The 19,390-nt window shown below is 36.8% G+C and overlaps 2 protein-coding genes across 5 annotated transcripts in view; one reads left to right on the forward strand and one right to left on the reverse strand.

Moving 5' to 3' along the window:
* Window positions 1–1,607: 1,607 nt before the first annotated feature.
* The window catches only part of LOC135212423 (uncharacterized protein C53C9.2-like), a 30,070-nt gene continuing 12,287 nt past the window's right edge, over window positions 1,608–19,390 (reverse strand). Inside the window, exons 2-3 of the mRNA XM_064245790.1 lie at window positions 9,891–10,032; window positions 1,608–1,848 (exon numbers count right to left, since the gene is read on the reverse strand). Of these exons, the coding sequence (XP_064101860.1) occupies window positions 1,608–1,848; window positions 9,891–10,032 (383 nt within the window). The remainder of the gene's footprint in view (window positions 1,849–9,890; window positions 10,033–19,390) is intronic.
* LOC135212547 (high affinity cGMP-specific 3',5'-cyclic phosphodiesterase 9A-like) overlaps window positions 4,213–19,390 on the forward strand; it is a 640,308-nt gene continuing 625,130 nt past the window's right edge. For 2 of the 4 annotated variants that reach the window (XM_064246080.1, XM_064246078.1), the window contains exon 1: window positions 4,213–4,422. The gene's annotated coding sequence lies outside the window, so the exon portion shown is untranslated. Of the gene's footprint in view, window positions 4,423–13,521; window positions 14,430–19,390 lie in introns of those variants that run through there. The other 2 variants (XM_064246079.1, XM_064246077.1) reach the window with 2 other exon arrangements.

The following is a 19,390-nucleotide window of genomic DNA, read 5'->3' on the forward strand; positions in this document are numbered from 1 at the left end:
CGTCGTGTTCCTTTATATTGTGGTGATGATGCTTCTGTCACTTGATAGCCTCTCTCTCTCTCTCTCTCTCTCTCTCTCTCTCTCTCTATCTATATATATATATATATATATATATATGTATATATATATATTTTATATATATATATATGTATATATATATATATATATATTATATATATATATCTATGTATATATATATATATATATATATATATATATATATATATATATATATTTATATATATATATGTGTGTGTGTGTGTGTGTGTGTGTGTGTGTTGTGTGTGTGTGTATTCCCTTCCCATTCTCATTCTGTCGAAAATAAAGTCGTGATTTTATATAGAAAAGTTCTGGTGAGAGAAATCCCCTCTCTCTCTCCATCCTCATTCGGTCGAAAAAAAAGTGATTTTATATAGAGAAGCTCTGATATGAGAGAAATTCTCTCTCTCTCTCTCTCTCTCTCTCTCTCTCTCTCTCTCTCTCTCTCTCTCTCTCACTTCCTTTCCCCAGTTGTGATTTTATTTTCGAAAAATTCTGGTGAGAGAATCCTCTCTCTCTCTCTCTCTCCTCTCTCTCTCTCTCTCTCTATATATATATATATATATATATATATATATATATTTGTATATATATATATGTGTGTATATATATATATATGTATATATATATATCATATATATATATATATATATATATATATATATATATATATATATTTTATTCCTTTCCCCACTCTCATTCTGTAGAAAAGAAAGTCGTGATTTTATTTCGAAAAGTTCTGATGAGATGCCTCCTCTTCTCTCTCTCTCTCTCAATCCTCTCTCTTTCTTCTCTATCCTCTCTCGCTCTCTTCTCTCTCTCTCTCTCTTATCTTCCTTTCCCCACTCTCATTCTGAAGAAAAGAAAGTCGTGCTTTTATTTAGAAAAAGTTTCTGATGAGTAGAAATCCTCTCTCTCCTCTTCTCTTCTCTCTCTCTTGTTCCTTTCCCCACTCTCATTCTGTAGAAAAAGAAAGTCGTGATTTGTATTCGAAAAGTTGATAGGAGAGGAATTTCTCTCCCTCTCTCTCTCTCTCTCTTCTCTCTCTCTCTTCTCTTCTCTCTCTTTCCTTCCCTCCTTTCCACTCTCATTCATGAAGAAAAGAAAAGTCGTTGTTTTATTTTGTTTAGGAAAAGTTCTGATGAGAGAAATAATCCTCTCTCTCTCTCTCTCTCTCTCTCTCTCTCTCTCTCTCTCTCTTCCTTTCCCCACTCTCATTCTGTAGAAAAGAAAGTCGTGATTTTATTTCGAAAAGTTCTGATGAGAGAATCCTCTCTCTCTCTCTCTCACTTCTTTTCCCCATTCTCATTCTGCAGAAAAGAAAGTCGTGATTTTATTTCGAAAAGTTCTGATGATAGAATCCTCTCTCTCTCTCTCTCTCCCGCAAGGCGTGCATATCGAGGTGGATTGGGTTGAATGGGTTGCTGGATTGAGCGGCAGGAGCGTCTCTCACCTGTACTGACAATCAATAACGATGTATGGCTAACACGCAGGCCATCATGCGTGCAGCCTCCACAATGACCTGTCCTCGGCCAATCGCCCCCCCCCCCTCCCCCCGCCCCACCTCCTCAACCACCCCCGACCTGCGTTTCCAACTTCGAGTCAGTTTTCCTTCGTGGTCTTCGTCGACGGTATTCCTCCGTCTCTTTCTCCTCTACCTTCTCCTCCTCCTCTTCTTTTTTTCTTCTTCCTCCTCCTCCTCTTCTTCTTCTTCCTTCCTCCTCCTCCTCCTCCTCCTCCTCCTCCTCCTCCTCCTCCTCTTCTTCTTCTTCTCCTCGTGTTCCCCATTTGTATTTATTCTCCTCTTCCCTAATGGCGCGTTCTTATTTCGTTCTCTTCGTTGCATTTCTTTCGATCTTCTCATCCTCCTTCGCCTTCTGTCTCTCCTCGTTTTCCATCTACTCGTACTCTTCCCCATCTCCCTTTTTATCTAATCTCCTTCCTTCCGTCCCCTTTCGTTCATTCCATATTCATTTCCGTTGAAATGCCTCTTTACACGAACTTCAAAAAAAAAAAAAAAAAAAAAAAAAAAAAAAAAAAAGCCCCTTTTCAAAGCTGCGAAGGACGTCATTCTGCAATGAAATGATATCTGTTACTTTGTTCACTTTGTTTGGTTTTATGCACAGCCCTCCGCAGGGACGATTCCCTCTCTGGCGTGTCCTTGTATGCGTGTTCAAATAAGGCGCTACTGCTTATTATTTCATAATTGCCTTTTGGTGTCTTTCTCGTCAGTATCGTAGCTCCTGCAAAACAGGAGAGTCTTGGCTTCTTTTTAAGATTTGCTTTCTTCTTGTATATGACTTTCACTTCGGGCGGTATTTTGTTTTTATAGTCATGGAAGATTATCGCTTACCAATATTATTGCTTCCCAGAACGTCATTCTCGTTTGTTTTTTGCTTAACGGCTCAATTGCCTCCAATATTTTGAATTGAAATAGATACAGAATTTAGGGCAAAGGCCAAGTACCGGCGCCTATGAGGTCATTCAGCTCTGAAACGGAAAGTGACGGTAAAAGGCCTGAAAAGTGTAACAGGGGTAAAACCTCAAAGCAGTTGCACTATAAATCAACTGTTAAGGTGGAAGAAAGAGCATATGCCACTGCTTTCGTTTCTTTTACTATACCTCCGTTCATATTCTCTTTCTTCAATCTTGCTTTCCACACTCTCCTAACAGTTGATTCATAGTACAACTGCGAGTTTTTCCTCCTGTTACACCTTTAGAATCCTTTACTGTCAATTTCCGTTTCCAACGCTGAATGACCTCATAGGTCACATTGCTTGGCCGTTGGCTTAAATTCTATATTCAGCTTAAATTTCAATTTCAAAGACATGCGGAAAATAAAAGAAGAAGAAGAAGAAAAAAAACGCCTCGTCATGACTTACCTTTAGCTCACGCACATTTTCCCCTCTTATTTCCAATCATCCCTAGCTCTAAGAATCCTTCTTCTCTTGGAATCCCTCACCCTTGGAGGTCTCACTGTGGAGTCCTTCGTTCTATCTTAGGACATCTTCCTTGTTTCTTATTTTAAAGCCTTGCTTTCCTGTTCATCCTTTGCCTTAATATATCTTATTGACTCTGTTCCCACATATCCTTCTCAGTGGAGTCCTTTGTTTTCATTTTGCTCATCCTTATTCTTGGAATTCTTTACTAGCCTAACCCTCAAGAAATTCTCTCTCTCTCTCTCTCTCTCTCTCTCTCTCTCTCTCTCTCTCTCTCTCGGGTGATAAGGTTAGCATCAATGAACTTTTGGTAAAATTTACCGAAAAGGTGCAGGTAGATAAAAGAAAATGATTAGATAATATAATGCGTGATCATCCCGTAATATTAGTTTTATCTTTGGTCATATAGGGCAATTATTATCTGCATGGTTACAGTACCTACGTCTTGTGTGCGTGTGTGTGTGTGTGTGTGTGTGTGTGTTAACCAAAATTATGACATACTGTATTAATAATAAATGAAATATTACATTGTTCATTTCATGAATAGTGCTTTAATGAGGCTAAGTTATTAAAGTTGAACATTATATAAGTATTATATATATATATAGATATATATATATATATATATATTTATTAAGATAGTGTGTACTTTATTTGAGACTAAAAAAGGTTTCAGTTGCTGTAGAGCAAGAGCCCGTTCTAGCATTTGACTGAATTAGTAAAAGAGAGATAATACTTGCATTCCATCAAATGCACGTTATAAACATCATATGTATATAATCGTAAGACAGACTAAAGCAATAACACAGTATGATTTATTAAGAGTAATAATGACATCTGCCATACTTGTGTCCTTTCTTCCTAATGATCTTTATAATCATATATAATTTAGAAACATTTTCATTGTCTTTACGTAAAATGCTCTTACAATCTTAGCCTAAATTTGTGCCAGTTTTGTATAGTTTGATAAGCAAATCGAATAGACATGACTAAGTAAAAAATACCCATTTACAGCATATGATTCCTATAGACGTGAATTACTGTTATAATTAATTATAAAGATATTAAAACCGAGATATTAGGCTCGTTTGATAATTGTAGAGCTATTAATTGATTAGATTTATGGCTTTGTTTGTTTATAAAAGAATGGAAAGTTGGAAACACCCACGAAAATCAGTGTGACTTATGTGTTAGTGATAATTTCCGTAAAGTTATAGACTGAATTATTTGTGAATGTACGCTTAAAAAGGAAGATATTACCACCAAAAAAAGGACAGTGGTAGTATATTACCATCAGAAGTAGTAGGTTGTGCACAGTATTCTGAAGAAATGGTGAGGAAGTCTGAGAATAATAATGAAATGGCATCAGGGTCTCCGATGGCACCTCCGGGTGGGGGATGCTACACCGCAGTTGTAGCCTATACTACCTCCATTCGTCTTATTGGTAAGTTTCCCATTATTTTACTTTACCCAGTTAAAATACAATGCAAGATACTTACCACGAAATCCAACTCGTCTTTTGGTATGGCCTTGGTTAGCTAGTTAAAGCCGCCACTAACGTTCAGTTATAGGTAGGTACCTAAGCATTTATGCCTGCGCAGTCGGCCTGTGCAGGCAAAACTGAGCCCTTTAACGTTCAGTTAATCAGGTAACAGGTTTGCATTCAATTTCACAGTCACAGACCGACTGTGCAGGCATGGCTGAGCACGTATAACGTCGTTAGTGGCGGCCTTAATCCACTTTGAATAGGAATAGGCCTAGGCTACACATTGGTATCTTGGCAAAAGTTGACTTTCACTTCACTCTCCGTGGTGTCAAGCTATGTATATTAGCTATATGTATTTCCTTAAATCCTAATATTGGTTATAATCATTAAAAAGCCAGCGTAAGCGTATTTAAATGTTACGTGGGTTTAGTAGCCTATCAGCCACACAGGCATGAGTCTAGTCTCTACTTTTGTAAGGAACTCATTTATGATGATATTTTTGGCGGATAAGGTGGGCCTGGTGCTGTTAAGCCATATTTCGTACGCATTAGTGCCAGTCAGTGTTGCCAAAACGCGGAGAAACGACCAAAAGTGCGGAGAAGATTCGAGTGGGAGTCTTTGAATGCAGAGCTGCGGTCTGCACTCCGCACGCGTGCGGAGCTATAGGTCCGCATATTGTATTTATGCTATTGAAACTTTTTTTCCATTAATAAAAGCTAATTTAAATTATAACTGTTTCATTAAACACATTGCACATATTTAGTATTTCTTTAAAATACTAATATTATTAAAAAAACTAACCATTCTCACTAGTCTTTAGGTCCAGCAATCTTCAATCTGCCCTCGTAATTATATATGTAGGTTAGTAAAATTTGGTTAATTTGTAAATTAATCTTAGGGCGAAGACTGTCTTACATTATTGTAAAGTTAGTCATGTTTAATGAGTATTTTTTTTTTTTTTTTTAGAAAACTAAGTGCAAATGTGTTAGGCAATTGCATTAATTGAAGTGATTCAACTGATTATAACCGAATAAGTTTCGATACCAGTATACTAGCCTCAGGAAGTGGTGTATTAAGATCGTGTATTTTCTTTATATTAATGTAGTTTGTTGCTGAAAATTGGACCATTTATGATGTGCTCTTTTCCAATTTCTTGAAACTCATAGCCCTGAATAGGGCATTCGATGGCTTAGCGATTGCATAAGTACCATAAAACATGTATAATATTGCTGTCCATTTCATCCTGGGGAAATATCTCATTACAAAATATCAGGATAATAAAAGGTGGCATAGACCTACATGTTTAATATAGTTTTTTAAGCCTAGACCTATGTTATATATTAGGTTGTTTATCATCATTATTACTTCAGCAAAGGTTCTGATTTAACATACTGCATATTACATAAAGTGACAAATGTGGTTTAAAAAAGAAAGGAAAGAACAAACTACCTATGGATATCGAAGGATGAATGGAGTTGGCTAACGCAAAGAACCGAGTGAAAAGCAACCGTTTTTTTAGTAAAGAAATACATTTCAGTGCAGTTTGTTTTAACTTCCTACTTTTTGCTGAAAACTTTATGAATAGATTTACTTACCAGCGTTCACTTTGTAGCCTAATTTACGAATCAAATCATATATAACAATAAACAACTATAAAAACAGTAACACACACACACACACACACACACACACACACACACACACACACACATATATATATATATATATATATATATATATATATATATATATATATATATAAATATATATATGGAATGTAATCAATCATCTTCAAGACTGAACACCGTGCACGTATCTCGTTCGATTCTAAATTTTACTATCATTAAAGTTACGTCATGTTTCAAAAGATATGAAGCAACTGAATTTCGGAAAGGGGAAAATCTAACTCTAAAAAGGTTTAATTAGTAGACCCAACTCATATACTGGTAAAAATTAAGTATAATATAACCAGGGTGACTATTTCATCTATTTAGTGTAGCAAAATAACATAGCTTGGTAACACGTACTACACCTCCCGGTGCGGAATTAGTTTCTCGGCGATGTGCGGACTTCTCGGCAACCCTGGTGCCAGTTGAGATTATTGTGCGTCAGCTTTGGCAGATTGTAATGGTTTTTCACAGAAAAGAAAGGCAAATCAGTTGGCTATTGTTCCATTGTATGAAGAACATACGCTAACACATTAAAGTCAGTTTTGACATTAAGCCTACCTGATAGCTAAGCAGATAATTTGATGGTACAGAACTTAACAGGGTGAAAATGAATAAGAGTGTTCCATTTTTAAAAAAATTGACCTCAGGTTTTTCACCATTGAATTACCAAATATTAGTTTAATTTTTTTTTTATGGGCAAACTATTATTTCAGTGGATAGGCCTAACATCTCGCCCTCTTAGCTTATCAGAGCCCTTCCCCCACCTCTTAGCTTTAAGGGGGATTACAGTGGGAAAGTGGTTTTTGGGAGGGGAATAAGGATACTAGTGAGATAAGGAGATGCATACTACCTAACCTTACCTTCCATAACCTAACCTAACTTCCTTGGGCCAGTGGATGAGGGTTGTTATGTAAGTGTAAATGGAAGCTATGTTTGAAAGTAACTGGTGCAGTCTCTTCTTTGGATTGCTTTGGGTTACTAAAAGCATGGCTTTTGCTCATTAACCTGAAAGGAAGTTTTGATTTTGCTAAAAAAAAAAATGTATATATATTATATATATTATATATATATATATATATATATATATATATATATATATATATATATATATATATACAAACATACACACACACACACACATAAATGTGTATATATATATATATATATATATATATATATATATATATATATATATATATTATATATATATATATATATATATAAAGTAAATGAAAAATTGAAACTCCCTAAGATCTGTGTTGTTGCGACACACCAAACCAGTTTGATTTCAGATATTCATTTTGTTTCAGTTTGAGTTAATTTTTGCATTTGAAGATAATGTTACCCAGTGAACTCTGTTATGAATGATTATAAGCTAAAATTGATATTAACTTTTAGACTAATTTTTTTTTATCAACCTTTTAGGTGGAGTATGATTCAAGATAATACAGTATTTTGGTAATGATTTGACTAACACATGAACCTTAAAAAATGAAGTGTGGTTTAGATGTCCTGATGGAATTTTAGTTTTAGATAATCTTCAAGTGTGAATATGATGAGAGCTACTAACTCTTAATGTGTTTAAATTATTTGCTGGAATTAGAGTTGCTCCTCTGGTTGGAAAAAAAATTAGCTTATAACCTGAGACATCAATTAATCATTTAATTTGTTTGACCATTAAGCTGGAATATGATTTTAGTTACATAACTAAAATTGAGTCAACATTTTTTTCTGGGAGCAGTTGAATTTCAGCCGAGATACAAGCTAACATTCATGGTAACATAGGAGATGAGCTAGTTTGTACATTATATGGAACTCATGCTGATTTCTGTGAATAGAGTATTAGCCAACCCGTCAATATGGTTATGAATTAAGCTTTAGGCCTCCTATGCATTGAGTTTTCACCACATGTATTGTTAATATGAATTAATCTATTGAGTTTACCTTGAACTTGAGATACAAATTTGAGTTAGCTTTTCAACTTAGCTGGGATTAAAGTTTGTATAAAGACTGGGGTCTGTAATGCTGATTTTAAAGTTGTTAAGGAGTTGATGATTTACTGGAAATAATTTTTTTTTCAAATATGTGATAGCCTTTAGACTGGAGTTAATCATCTTTGCTGTTAATAAATAATTGTCAACAAGTAAATCGTTCATGATATTGGAAAATGGTTTATATAATGTATATATGCATGCATATAGTGTATGTAATATATACAGTATGTATCTATATATAAATACAGTTTGTGGGTGCATATTTATGTATATAGTATGTATATTATATATATATATATATATATATATATATATATATATATATATATATATATATATATATACTATTTATATATACACACACACACACACACACACACACATATATATATATATATATATATATATATATATATAATATATATATATATATACACACACACACACACACACACACAAGTTGTATTCATTCTCATATAACCTGTTGTGTACTCTTTAATCTATGAATTGGAGGTTAACTGATAATTTTCATTTTTAAGTTAACTGATAGCACTGGTTGTTAAAACTGACAACAGATTTAGTTCATCACACGTTGCATAGTGCATTGGGAACGTGAGGTTACATGTATTTTCTTAGAAACTTCCTTTTTGGTGCTTACCATAAATCGTTTTTTAAATCATAATGTGTTGAATGGTTTAAATATAATTATTTTGTACACTTGGGAAATTGGCAGTGAAAGCAGTACAGATTTTAATTAAACATGGAGATCAAATTTCCAGTACTTACACAGAGTTTTTGTAAAGTAATTATTTTGTCATGAAATAACTTAATTAGGTTAATTCTCTGTGTAAATAACTTTTGTTAGGCTAAAGTAATCTCTTGTTATAAATAGTTTCCTTGTGAACATTTTCTTACGAGAGAGAAAAATAATGATGAAGTAAAAAATCATAACCCATTAAAAAATTAGAATAATAAAATAAAAGACAACACAAATTCTGCCTAAGAACAGTTCGATAATTCATTCCGGACGCTGCACTGTACATTACATCTGGTGGAATATCGTTATAAGGTCGAAAATGTAGTCCGTCCTTTTGACTTGTGGGATGCTGGTACCACCTGATGCATAATATGTAGGTTTGCACCTCACCTGTTAATCAGAAGTCATTTTTTCCATTCTCTGCTTTACAGTGTAGTGGTATATTTATCGTAGTATATTAGGCCTACGCCAGGTTTACATCGGCCTACGAATTTGTACTATAGGTTACGAGGTTGTTCAATAAGTTAGGTTAGTTCTTTTATTGCCCATTTATTTGTCTCTTGGTTAGCAGAATTGCGCAAGAATTTGTGTAGAAGCTTTGGAATATTTCGCCGAAATTGGACTTCGAGACTGGCAGCAAGTGATTAGAAATTATGAGAGATATGTATGTGACTTTTTTTAAGAGGATTAACCTTTTGTGTGGGGCCGCGGTGTGGTTGGGGGGAGTTGAATTTCTCATCCTTGGTGCATGTCTACGGTTTCAGAACGATTCTTTAATGTTCTTACTTTCACCAGAAATCATCGCTCGCACTATTGTTGCAGTGCCACATTCTTTTGTTTGAAGGTTAACGCAACTCGGATCCTAATATCCGAAATGTAGCCCTGGTCTGATGGAGGAAAGGCTATAAAGTGGAGTGAAAGAACGGGTGGGATGATATCCAAAAAGAGAGTTTAGAATCACGTTTTGAAAGTGGACTATTTGAAGTTGGCAGGAAAGCCCATTACTCCGTGTTGATGCTGTTGATGGTGTAAGCAACATTACCCTCATTAAACTTGAGACCCATAGAAGAAGCGAAGTCACCGAATGTAGTTATAGTACTACTTGTATTTCTGGTCGCCGTAGAGTAGATTATAGAGCAATATTGTTCTGGTGAAAGGAGTAATTCTTCACACAGGTCATGACGCCATATAGGGGCTTTATGGCTTGGGGCCATTCACCTTTCACAGCTTTCCTGCCTTTGTATGTCTGATCCCTGGAATGAAGTATTAAGCTATTTTGTAATTTTGCATTTGTTAAGAGAAAGCGAGAGACTAAGAAGCTATTATTGATAAATACGAGGCAGAGGAAGGAGAGAGAGAGAGAGAGAGAGAGAGAGAGAGAGAGAGAGAGACGGTGCGTGGGGAAGCTCTTACAATTTCACCTAGCGTAGTTCTTCCCTAAGGGTGATTTTTCCCATAGCGGGTTAGTGCCATCAGTGCACCAATTGCGGTGCACTGTAGGCATCACTTAAGGTTTTTTGCAGCGTGCCTTCGGCCCCGTCGCTGCAACCCCTTTCATTCTTTACTGTACCTCCTTTCATATCCCTTTATTCCGTCTTACTCCCCCCCCCCCCCCCCCAACAATTGATTCACAGTGCAACTGCTTCGAGTTTTTCCTCCTTCCTTTCTCTCTTGGCGGGTGGTTCACGCTATAGCTAGTTTTAATTTTGTTATGTATACTGTATTATGACTTATATTTGTATTTTAGTGCCTTTAATGCTAATTTTATTTTTTTTTTTTGTCTTTATATCTTGAAAATAGTTTTTGCGCTTTGAAACGTCACCAATAAATGTATTTTAAGGACCACCTGCGATACATCCTCCTTCAACAGACACATACATACATATATTAATATGCATATGATTTCTGTCTGTCTGTCTGTCAACGTCATCGACCAGTTGAACATAAACGTTTCTCTAAACATTTTAAACATTATACCAGTGTTGTGCACCCACACATTTACATATAATGTGCGTTTTACAATGAACATGTCATCCGTCCAGAATAATCTACTGAGTTTTATAAGACTAACAACTGTCTATTTAAGCAAATGTCTGTTTTTCCCTTCCCCCTCTTTGTTGATTTTCTTCCTCCGTCTTTGCGTCGTCTCCCTCCTCTTCTTCCCATCTTTCCTCTTTCTTTCTCCCATCTCCCTTTTGTTTGTTCCCTACGTGTTTGGAGACCTGCTCTATAGACCGGAGGATTCGTCGGGAGATAATCAGTGCACATAAAGTATTAATGAAGCTTTGCTTTTCGGAGATTTGCTCATTCGGTTCCTCCTCCTGGTGAATGGACTTCCCCCAACCCCTGCACCCTCCCCGGCATCCCCCCGATGGTGGTGGTGGAGGTGAAGCGTATAATGATGATGGGAGATAGAAGAAAGGACTCTTGAATGATTTGCGTCCGTTTTAATTTTGAATTCAAGAACGCGTCGAGACTTACACGTACGTTCGTGTATGTTCGTGAATTTTTAAGCGGAATATGTACATGACGCCAGAGGAAAGCAGTACATCATGTGCTGCAATATTCATCTTGTGAATACCGAATAAAAAATATATAATCTTGCTTATCTAATGGCTTTTCAATTTTTTCTTACAATTGTGTTTTCCGGCACTGATGAATTAGGAATGCGATAATTTAAGTTGATTTTACTTATTCCCTGCGCTTTGCCACCCTTTTTTTTACATGGTTTATACACAGCCGGGGACCTTTTTCATTTTCAGGTGTAAAGCATTTGTTTACAACTCTTAGCGCCTGTGTATAAGGGAAAACTCATGTGGTAACTTATGGTCAAAATCAGTGCTGGTGAATGAGTAGTGTTTTTCTTAGCACAGTTTGCAGTACTAACATGCTGAAAGTATATTATAGACACCGTAAAGGCCACGTGTATAGTAAACTGTAAGCGCTCACGACATAACTTGAAACAAGTCCGTAACGGTGACAGATTATTATAGATATTAAACAAGACAGTACAAATAGTTGCAATCTCATTCCTTTATCTGTACCTCCTTTCATTTTCCTCTTCATTCCATCTTACTTTCCACCCTCTCCTAACAGTTGATTCATAGTGCAGCGGCGAGGTTTTCCTCCTGTTACATCTTTCAAACTTTTACTGTCAATTTCCGTTTCGGCGTTGAGTGATCTAATAGGTCCCAGTGCTTGGCCTTTGGCCTAAATTGTATATTCAATTCGATTAATCCATGAATTGCCATTTGGTAGTGGTTCCAGAGCCTGTTTTGATCAAATAGCCTACAATAGTTTCAATAGAAGCACACGGTCGCGCAATCCTGCAGATACGCTTTGTTACATAGTATCAGGACCTGCAAATATTGGCCTTGATTATATCCAGCGTGTGCGCCTCAGTGGCGTGGTTGGTATGGTGTTGGCGTGCCACCTCGGTGACCGCGAGTTCGATTCTCGAGCATTCCGTTGAGGAGTGAGAGATGTAAATTTCCGGTGATAGAAGTTCACTCTCGACGTGGTTCGGAAGTCACGTAAGGCCGTTGGTCCCGTTGCTGAATAACCACTGGTTTCATGCGACGTAAAAACACCTTGCAAACAAATATATCCAGCGTGTGGTAGGGATCGAATCCGTCGAATAAACATGATTAGTCTCTCTCTCCTTTCATTAAACCTACGATTGCAGTTTCATAAGCATGCAACAATTTTGCACATGCGGTTTTGCGTCACCGGTTTCATAGTAACTTTTGTACAGCGTAAGGTCCTCGTTGGACGAGTCGGTTACGTGCTCGACTACCGATCTCAGGGTCCGGGTTCGATTCTCCGCTCTGCCAGCAAGGAATCAGAGGAATTTATTTCTGGTGATAGGAACTCATTTCTCGATGTGGTTTGAATCCCACAATAAGCTGTAGGTCCTGTTGCTAAGTAACCAATTGGTTCCTAGCCGCGTAAAAATATATCTAGTCCTTCGGACCAGCCCTAGGAGAGCTGTTAATCATCTCAGTGGTCTGGTTAAACTAAGATACAATTAATTATATTTTTGTACAGCGTCCGCGAATATACTGGCATTTCAATTGAACGTGTATGAAATAAAATCCTTTATCAGCAGCGGAATAAAAGATTGAATAACTATATAGTGACTTGCCGTTCGAATATTCTGCTTGCTTGCTGCTGCGTCAAAAAAGCTTTTCATTGGAAGTTACGCCAATTGAGGTGTATCGTTTTGTATGTGTGAAATTCGTATAGTTTGGAGAATGACGTCGTTTTTCATCTGGTGTGCAATGTCACCGACAAAGCCGTTACAGTCGAAGGACGCGATGAGATAAGGGATGCTGACGTGATACGTTTTCCGCTGTTCTCCCTTCGGCCAGGTGAGCAGCTCTCGCTAAATCATCATTGACCCGACAGCAGGTGAGACCGGGCTGTCGGGCGCAAGATGAAAGGGGGGGAGGCTGCAAGCGCGCGGCTGCATTTTAGCGCTTGTCTCGAGTGCTTATCGGACATTTAAAAGTAGTTTTTCTCGATTGTGTGGTATTCGGTGTCGGCTCTTTATCTTCCCTGGGCAAGAGTTTGCGCATTCAACCGTTTCACGTTTAGGTTTTTGAATGGATCATCCCCGTCAGCGCTGCCGTGAGAGATGTGCAAATCGATCGCCTTCGGAGGGAGAAATTCAGTATCTGCGAGACTGGGTTGTTTACGAGATTAAAACTCACTTTTTGACATCGCCGTGACACGCTGAAATTGCGACTGTTTATTTGGGATCTCTTTAGCAATAGAGAATAGCTCCTCGTTTCGAAAGAATCGAGGGCATTACCCGCTTTGCATATGGCGGACGGTCTGCCAACGCCGAGAGGCGAGGCAGTTCCCCCTCGCGCGAGCGAGTGCATAGTTTTAGCACCTCTTGGAGGGAGGGAGGGCCGCTGGTGTGTGGCAGTGGCCCCTAACCGGCAACCGGTGCCAGACCGACTCGGCCACTTAGTAGTTGAAGAGCATCGTTGCCGAACGGTGTTGTCGCGTGACCGTGCGTCCTGTGTACACACACACACACACGCACACACACATATCTCAGCCAGTTTCCCTGTGCAAGTCGGGAAAGGAAAAAAAGAAAAGTAAAAGGATTTCTCTTGAGAAGTTATAGTAGATCCTTCGTGGAAGAAGTTTTTTTGAGTTTCGATAGATAGGTGGTCATACATTTATATGTGAAAATAAGGAAGTGGTGTAGTACTACTCGCTCGGCTTCTCAATGAATAATCCTAGTTGAAAGAAAAGAAAGTAGATCTCTCATCATCCTTATTGCAAGTGACGTGTGAGTGCATCTGGAGTTGAGCGATGATGATTGCAAGCATTTCATAAAGCATCCCGCAGGAAAATAAAAAAAAAAAGAAAAGGAATATTTAATTTTTTTTTCTGAATCGTGTTCCGAAATTTACAACTTCCTGCTGACGACGCGACTCGCTCCTCGCTGTCCACACAATTCTTTTATTCAGAAGGAAGACGGTGTTCAAGGCGTACCTCGGGTGAAGATCGTGGAAGGCCACACTTGAGGTAAGTGCGAGCTCGAGTTGCACCTCGAAAGGCTTGTATGGCATCACGAACTTTCCAAGGAATGCCGAATCATCGGACAGTCTTTGTAGTCAGTGAGGTAAAGGTTTATAACAATTAAGTTTAGTGATAAGTTTAAATGTATTGTTATCTATGTACTATACAGACATGAATACAAAATTTTTTTGCGTCCTCTCATTCATGTACGCATTTATATACTTTATATATACACATACGCACACACACACACAAATATATATATATATATATATATATATATATATATATATATATATATATATGTATGTAGTGTGTCACGTACACAGTATTCGCAATTGAGGTTTATAAAAGACTATTTATATTTTCGTGAATAATTAAATTTTTCCGTGTAGCCTATGTGTTCATGTTCATATGAAATTTTAATTGAAGGGAAATCTCAGGCTAATCATTTATTATTACTCGAAGTGACTGGCTTGCACATATCTGAAGCATTTTCAACGTTAAATTTTGTCCATTTATCTATTTATTATGTATTTATTTATTTATATATTTATTTTTTGAGAAATGTCCATTCGAATGTGTATCTGGCCGATTGAAAGTAATTTCACAACATAATATGTTCATGGGAAGCATTACTACTCTCCATTTTAATGGGGACTTTCCCTGGTACCTATCTGCATAATGTATATATTATAATAAAATCTGCATTGATAGGAAATGTGATCTGTATCCGTATTAATGGGAATTATCTCGTGCCTTCCATGAAGGGCAATATTAATACTTTCCTTGAATGGAAAATGTTCCTTATACATAACGATTTTGATGGGAAATCGTTCTGATATATATATATATATATATATATATATATATATATATTATATATATATTTTTCAGTGAAATGGTCATTGCTGCTGTAATTTGCTACGCAAACTTGTGACTAGAACATTGGCCGTTTGAATTTTCCATTAATTTTGCAAAGTACCTTTTGACAGAAAATGTTAGATTGATAGTGCACGCTTCCATCCAAAAATATCGTACCAGTGCTGTATGTAATGTTAATAAATGGTACTTGTTTTGGTTTGATTGGTCGTTATATTATCTATGTTTAAGTGGGACAGTTTATTACTGGATAGATTTCTTTTATATTTATTTACTTCTATGTGTTTGGCTGGCAGATCTATTTTCCAATAAATTTTTTTACTATACTTTATTAGTGAACATTTTCATTGGAAACACATTACATAGCGAATATATAAGTTTGATGCTGATTTTTTTTAACTGCCCATATATTATTGGGTAATGTCTTTTGTGTAACCTCCAATGGTTATACATACATACGCACGCAATGGTTATACATATATACGCACGCTCATATATATATATATATATATATATATATATATATATATATATATATATATATATATATAGTATGATATGTATATATATGTATATATATATATATTATATATATATATATATATATATATATATATATATATTTATTTATATGCACACACACATTATCTAGTATGTTCATATATAGATATTGTAGTGACTTCTTTTTGTCGTTTATATCTAGACCGTATTTAAGCACTGAATAATTTCATACCTGCATATTTCAGTGGTGAATATATTCACTAGTACGCATTTTGGTGGTAAAAATTTTACTGATACTTGTTTGACTAAGAAATCTTTAATTCAATTTTACGGTTATATCACCTCCTGTTTTGATGAGAAGTAACAGTACCACAACCCAACTATGCTGCACTGTATAATTGCATTAAATTGTAAAGGAAACTTTAACAATTATTTAACATAGAAATGGTGTTATTTTGTGGTGTCTTTAAAAAAAGGAATAGGAAGCTTGACAATGTTTGTCTCTGTTCCTTTTTCCGTTCATTTTGCAAAGTACATAATTCCCTGTACTACTGCGGCTCTTGCATTACCGTAAGATCGAAGCAACGTATTGCCAGCATCCAGATGGGAACAGGTTATTAGCACCGATCCTTAACCGATGTCTGTGTTAATTGGATATCGTAAAAGCACCTGTCCCCCATCTCTTCTTCAATAATTATGCTCTCCCTACTCTTCAGGCTAGAATGATCCACTTTCCCTTTTCTCCTTTTCGTTTCCAAGCGTCATTTAATCTCCTGTCTTCCATTTCCAAGATCAAATACGACCGAGTTTCCCTTTCCGTTGGGTTTGTAACCTCGCCATGTTGCAGCAATAGTGCCGGCTTGGTCTATGTTTGTTTTCTTGAATTGTTTATGACAGCGTGACGTCATCGGTTCGTTCGTTTTTCTGTGCGTATTTATATTGTGTGTAGTCTACCTATGATTATGCGCCTGTCGTTTAATAATTCATGCTGTTGTGTGACTTGATCTCTCTGTCTCTCTCTCTCTCTCTCTCTCTCACTTTTCCTCCTGTATCTTTCATTCATAACTGTTGGAAATCTTGCTTTGTACGTTTAATATTTATATCATTATTTTATTGGGACTCTTATGCGTCGATAAATGTCACATTCCGGTCTTGTTTACTCTTGTTGGCGTTCTTAACGCGATTTCAATTTTTTTCTTCATAGGAATGGTCTTTTAGATAGTTATTGGTGTAACTTGTCTTTTTATTATTATTATTATTATTATTATTATTATTATTATTATTGTCAAGGTGTGCGAATGAAAATACTTGACAAACGCGAACTTCTGCCATTTCTTTTGCACAACTGACGCACTTTCTTTCAGGTGAGCACCTTAGCGCCTCAGCGGCGTGGTTGGTATGGTATTAGCGTCCCACCTTGGTGGTCGCGGGTTCGATTCTCGGCCATTCCATTGAGGAGTGAGAGATGTGTATTTCTGGTGATAGAAGTTCACTCGCAACGTGGTTCGGAAGTCACGTAAAGCCGTTGGTCCCGTTGCTGAATAACCACTGGTTCCATGCAACGTAAAAACACCATACAAACAAACATCCTTTCACCTAGAGAGTCTATGAGACAGCTATGATGTTATTCGTCCTTCAGTTGAACAAGATTGTATTGCTTGTTAATTGTTAATCCGTATCTTTTCCCAGACTTCTATAAAAGATAGTGAACATCCTTCTGTATATATCCTGTGGAAGTCATATATATTATGGTTTTTAGTGAGAATTTATGTTCGCCTTACTTGACAGGTGTTCATTATTCAAAATAGAGGCAAAAAAAAAGTTTAAAATGTCTAAAATCTTTCGGAAGAACTTTAAAGTTATTTTAGTTATTACTGGCCTAAACTAGTATATTTTTTTTACATTACGTTTTTTATAATAGGTATAATTTTTTTTTGCAACAAATGTTATTTTTGTTTCGAATTTCGAATCGTCGCAATAAAACTTTCATGGATTTTTCACATCGGCTGACCATCTCTCGTTACGGCTTGTATAGTGAGCTACTATTTACTGCATGCATTTTTTCTGCGTTCGTGTTTATCCACTCTCAATGGTGTTTGAACTGTGTATAGCACGTTCATTCAATAGTGGTTTCTGGTCCATTATGTGGAATAGATTTGTATATATTGTGGCATGAAAAATGTATGTGTTTTATTTTATTTATACTCACGTTTTTGTGAGCTGTGCATCTCCTGAGGAAGGAAGCGCCTCAGTGGCGTGGTCGGTATGATGTTGGCGTGCCATCTCGGTGCCGCGAGTTCGATTCTCGGACAATCCACTGAGGAGTGAGAAATGTGTATTTCTGGTGATGGAAATTCACTCTCGACGTAGTTCGAAAGTCACGTAAATCCGTTTGTCCCGTTGTTGAATAACCACTGGTTCCATGCAACGTAAAACATCTTACAAGCCAAGCCCCTGAGATAGGTAGCTGCAGACGACGTCACCTCCATTAAACGAGCTTAAAACACTGGGATGAGATTGCTTGTTCCACGGCCTTTCGCCGTTAATTATCTTTGTGCTTATGTGTTGAAAGCGTATGGCGGTCCCTGGACCACCCGCAGACCAGATCCATTGTTGCGTAAATTTGCCTTTTCCCTTAACATCCAATAGCTTCAGGAAAAAGAAAGAAAAAAAAAACTCGGTGATCACAGCACCATTCAGTGATCACTGCACCATTCATGCTTAATTTGCTGAATTCTGGATACGTTCTCTGTGCAGCTTACTGCCACAACATGAACTGTTCTATAAACCAGCACAGAAGGGTCATCACATACGCTAAACATTTTTCCACATTTACGTATCCGCACATTTTTCACCATTTCTTTTCTTATGCCTCATAGTCTACATAAACAGTTCTTCTCACTAACTCCAACGTTTTTCCTCTCATTCACATTCATCATCCAAACTTCATTTTCAAAAAAGGTGAGATTGATCAACAGTCCCTGTATGCGTTCACGTGGCTTCCATGGACAATGTTAGATGCCAAGTCTTTTTCTAGTCTTTTGCACACACGCTATCATACACTGGTACCTCCCTAGATTCACCCTTTTGTGACTCTTCTTGTTCCTACTGTCTTTCGTCGTATTTGCCTCTAAATGATTATATTCGAATCAGATGCTTCCATTCTTCTATCATCCATAGTAACATTCATCGCTCCATCTTCTTGCTATCCATTTACCCTTGTAACGTCCATCTGTCCTGCTCTCTTTTTCCAAAGATGGTTCAAACTGTTTTAATAACGGTTTTTCCAAGGGGTCTATTCATAGTTTCTCATTCAGCACTGAATCATTTGCAAACATGAGCCAGTCCATCTTACTCGCACGATTTTTTTTTATTCGTCATATTTATTTTCTCTGACCTCTCTCTATTCCAGCCATGATGTCAAATAGGCTACCCATGGAAGCATAATACGCCCATCTTCATTATCTAACTTATCCTTCACTTCCATTATAAAAATCTTTCAAGATCTCCCAACACTTTACCACCTCAACGCACTCTACATTGCCTCTTTGTCAGTTTTGTCATAATAAAATTTTTAGTTTATA

The sequence above is a fragment of the Macrobrachium nipponense genome, chromosome 41, assembly GCF_015104395.2.
Source record: "Macrobrachium nipponense isolate FS-2020 chromosome 41, ASM1510439v2, whole genome shotgun sequence".
In the NCBI taxonomy this organism is placed as follows: Eukaryota; Metazoa; Arthropoda; class Malacostraca; order Decapoda; family Palaemonidae; genus Macrobrachium; species Macrobrachium nipponense.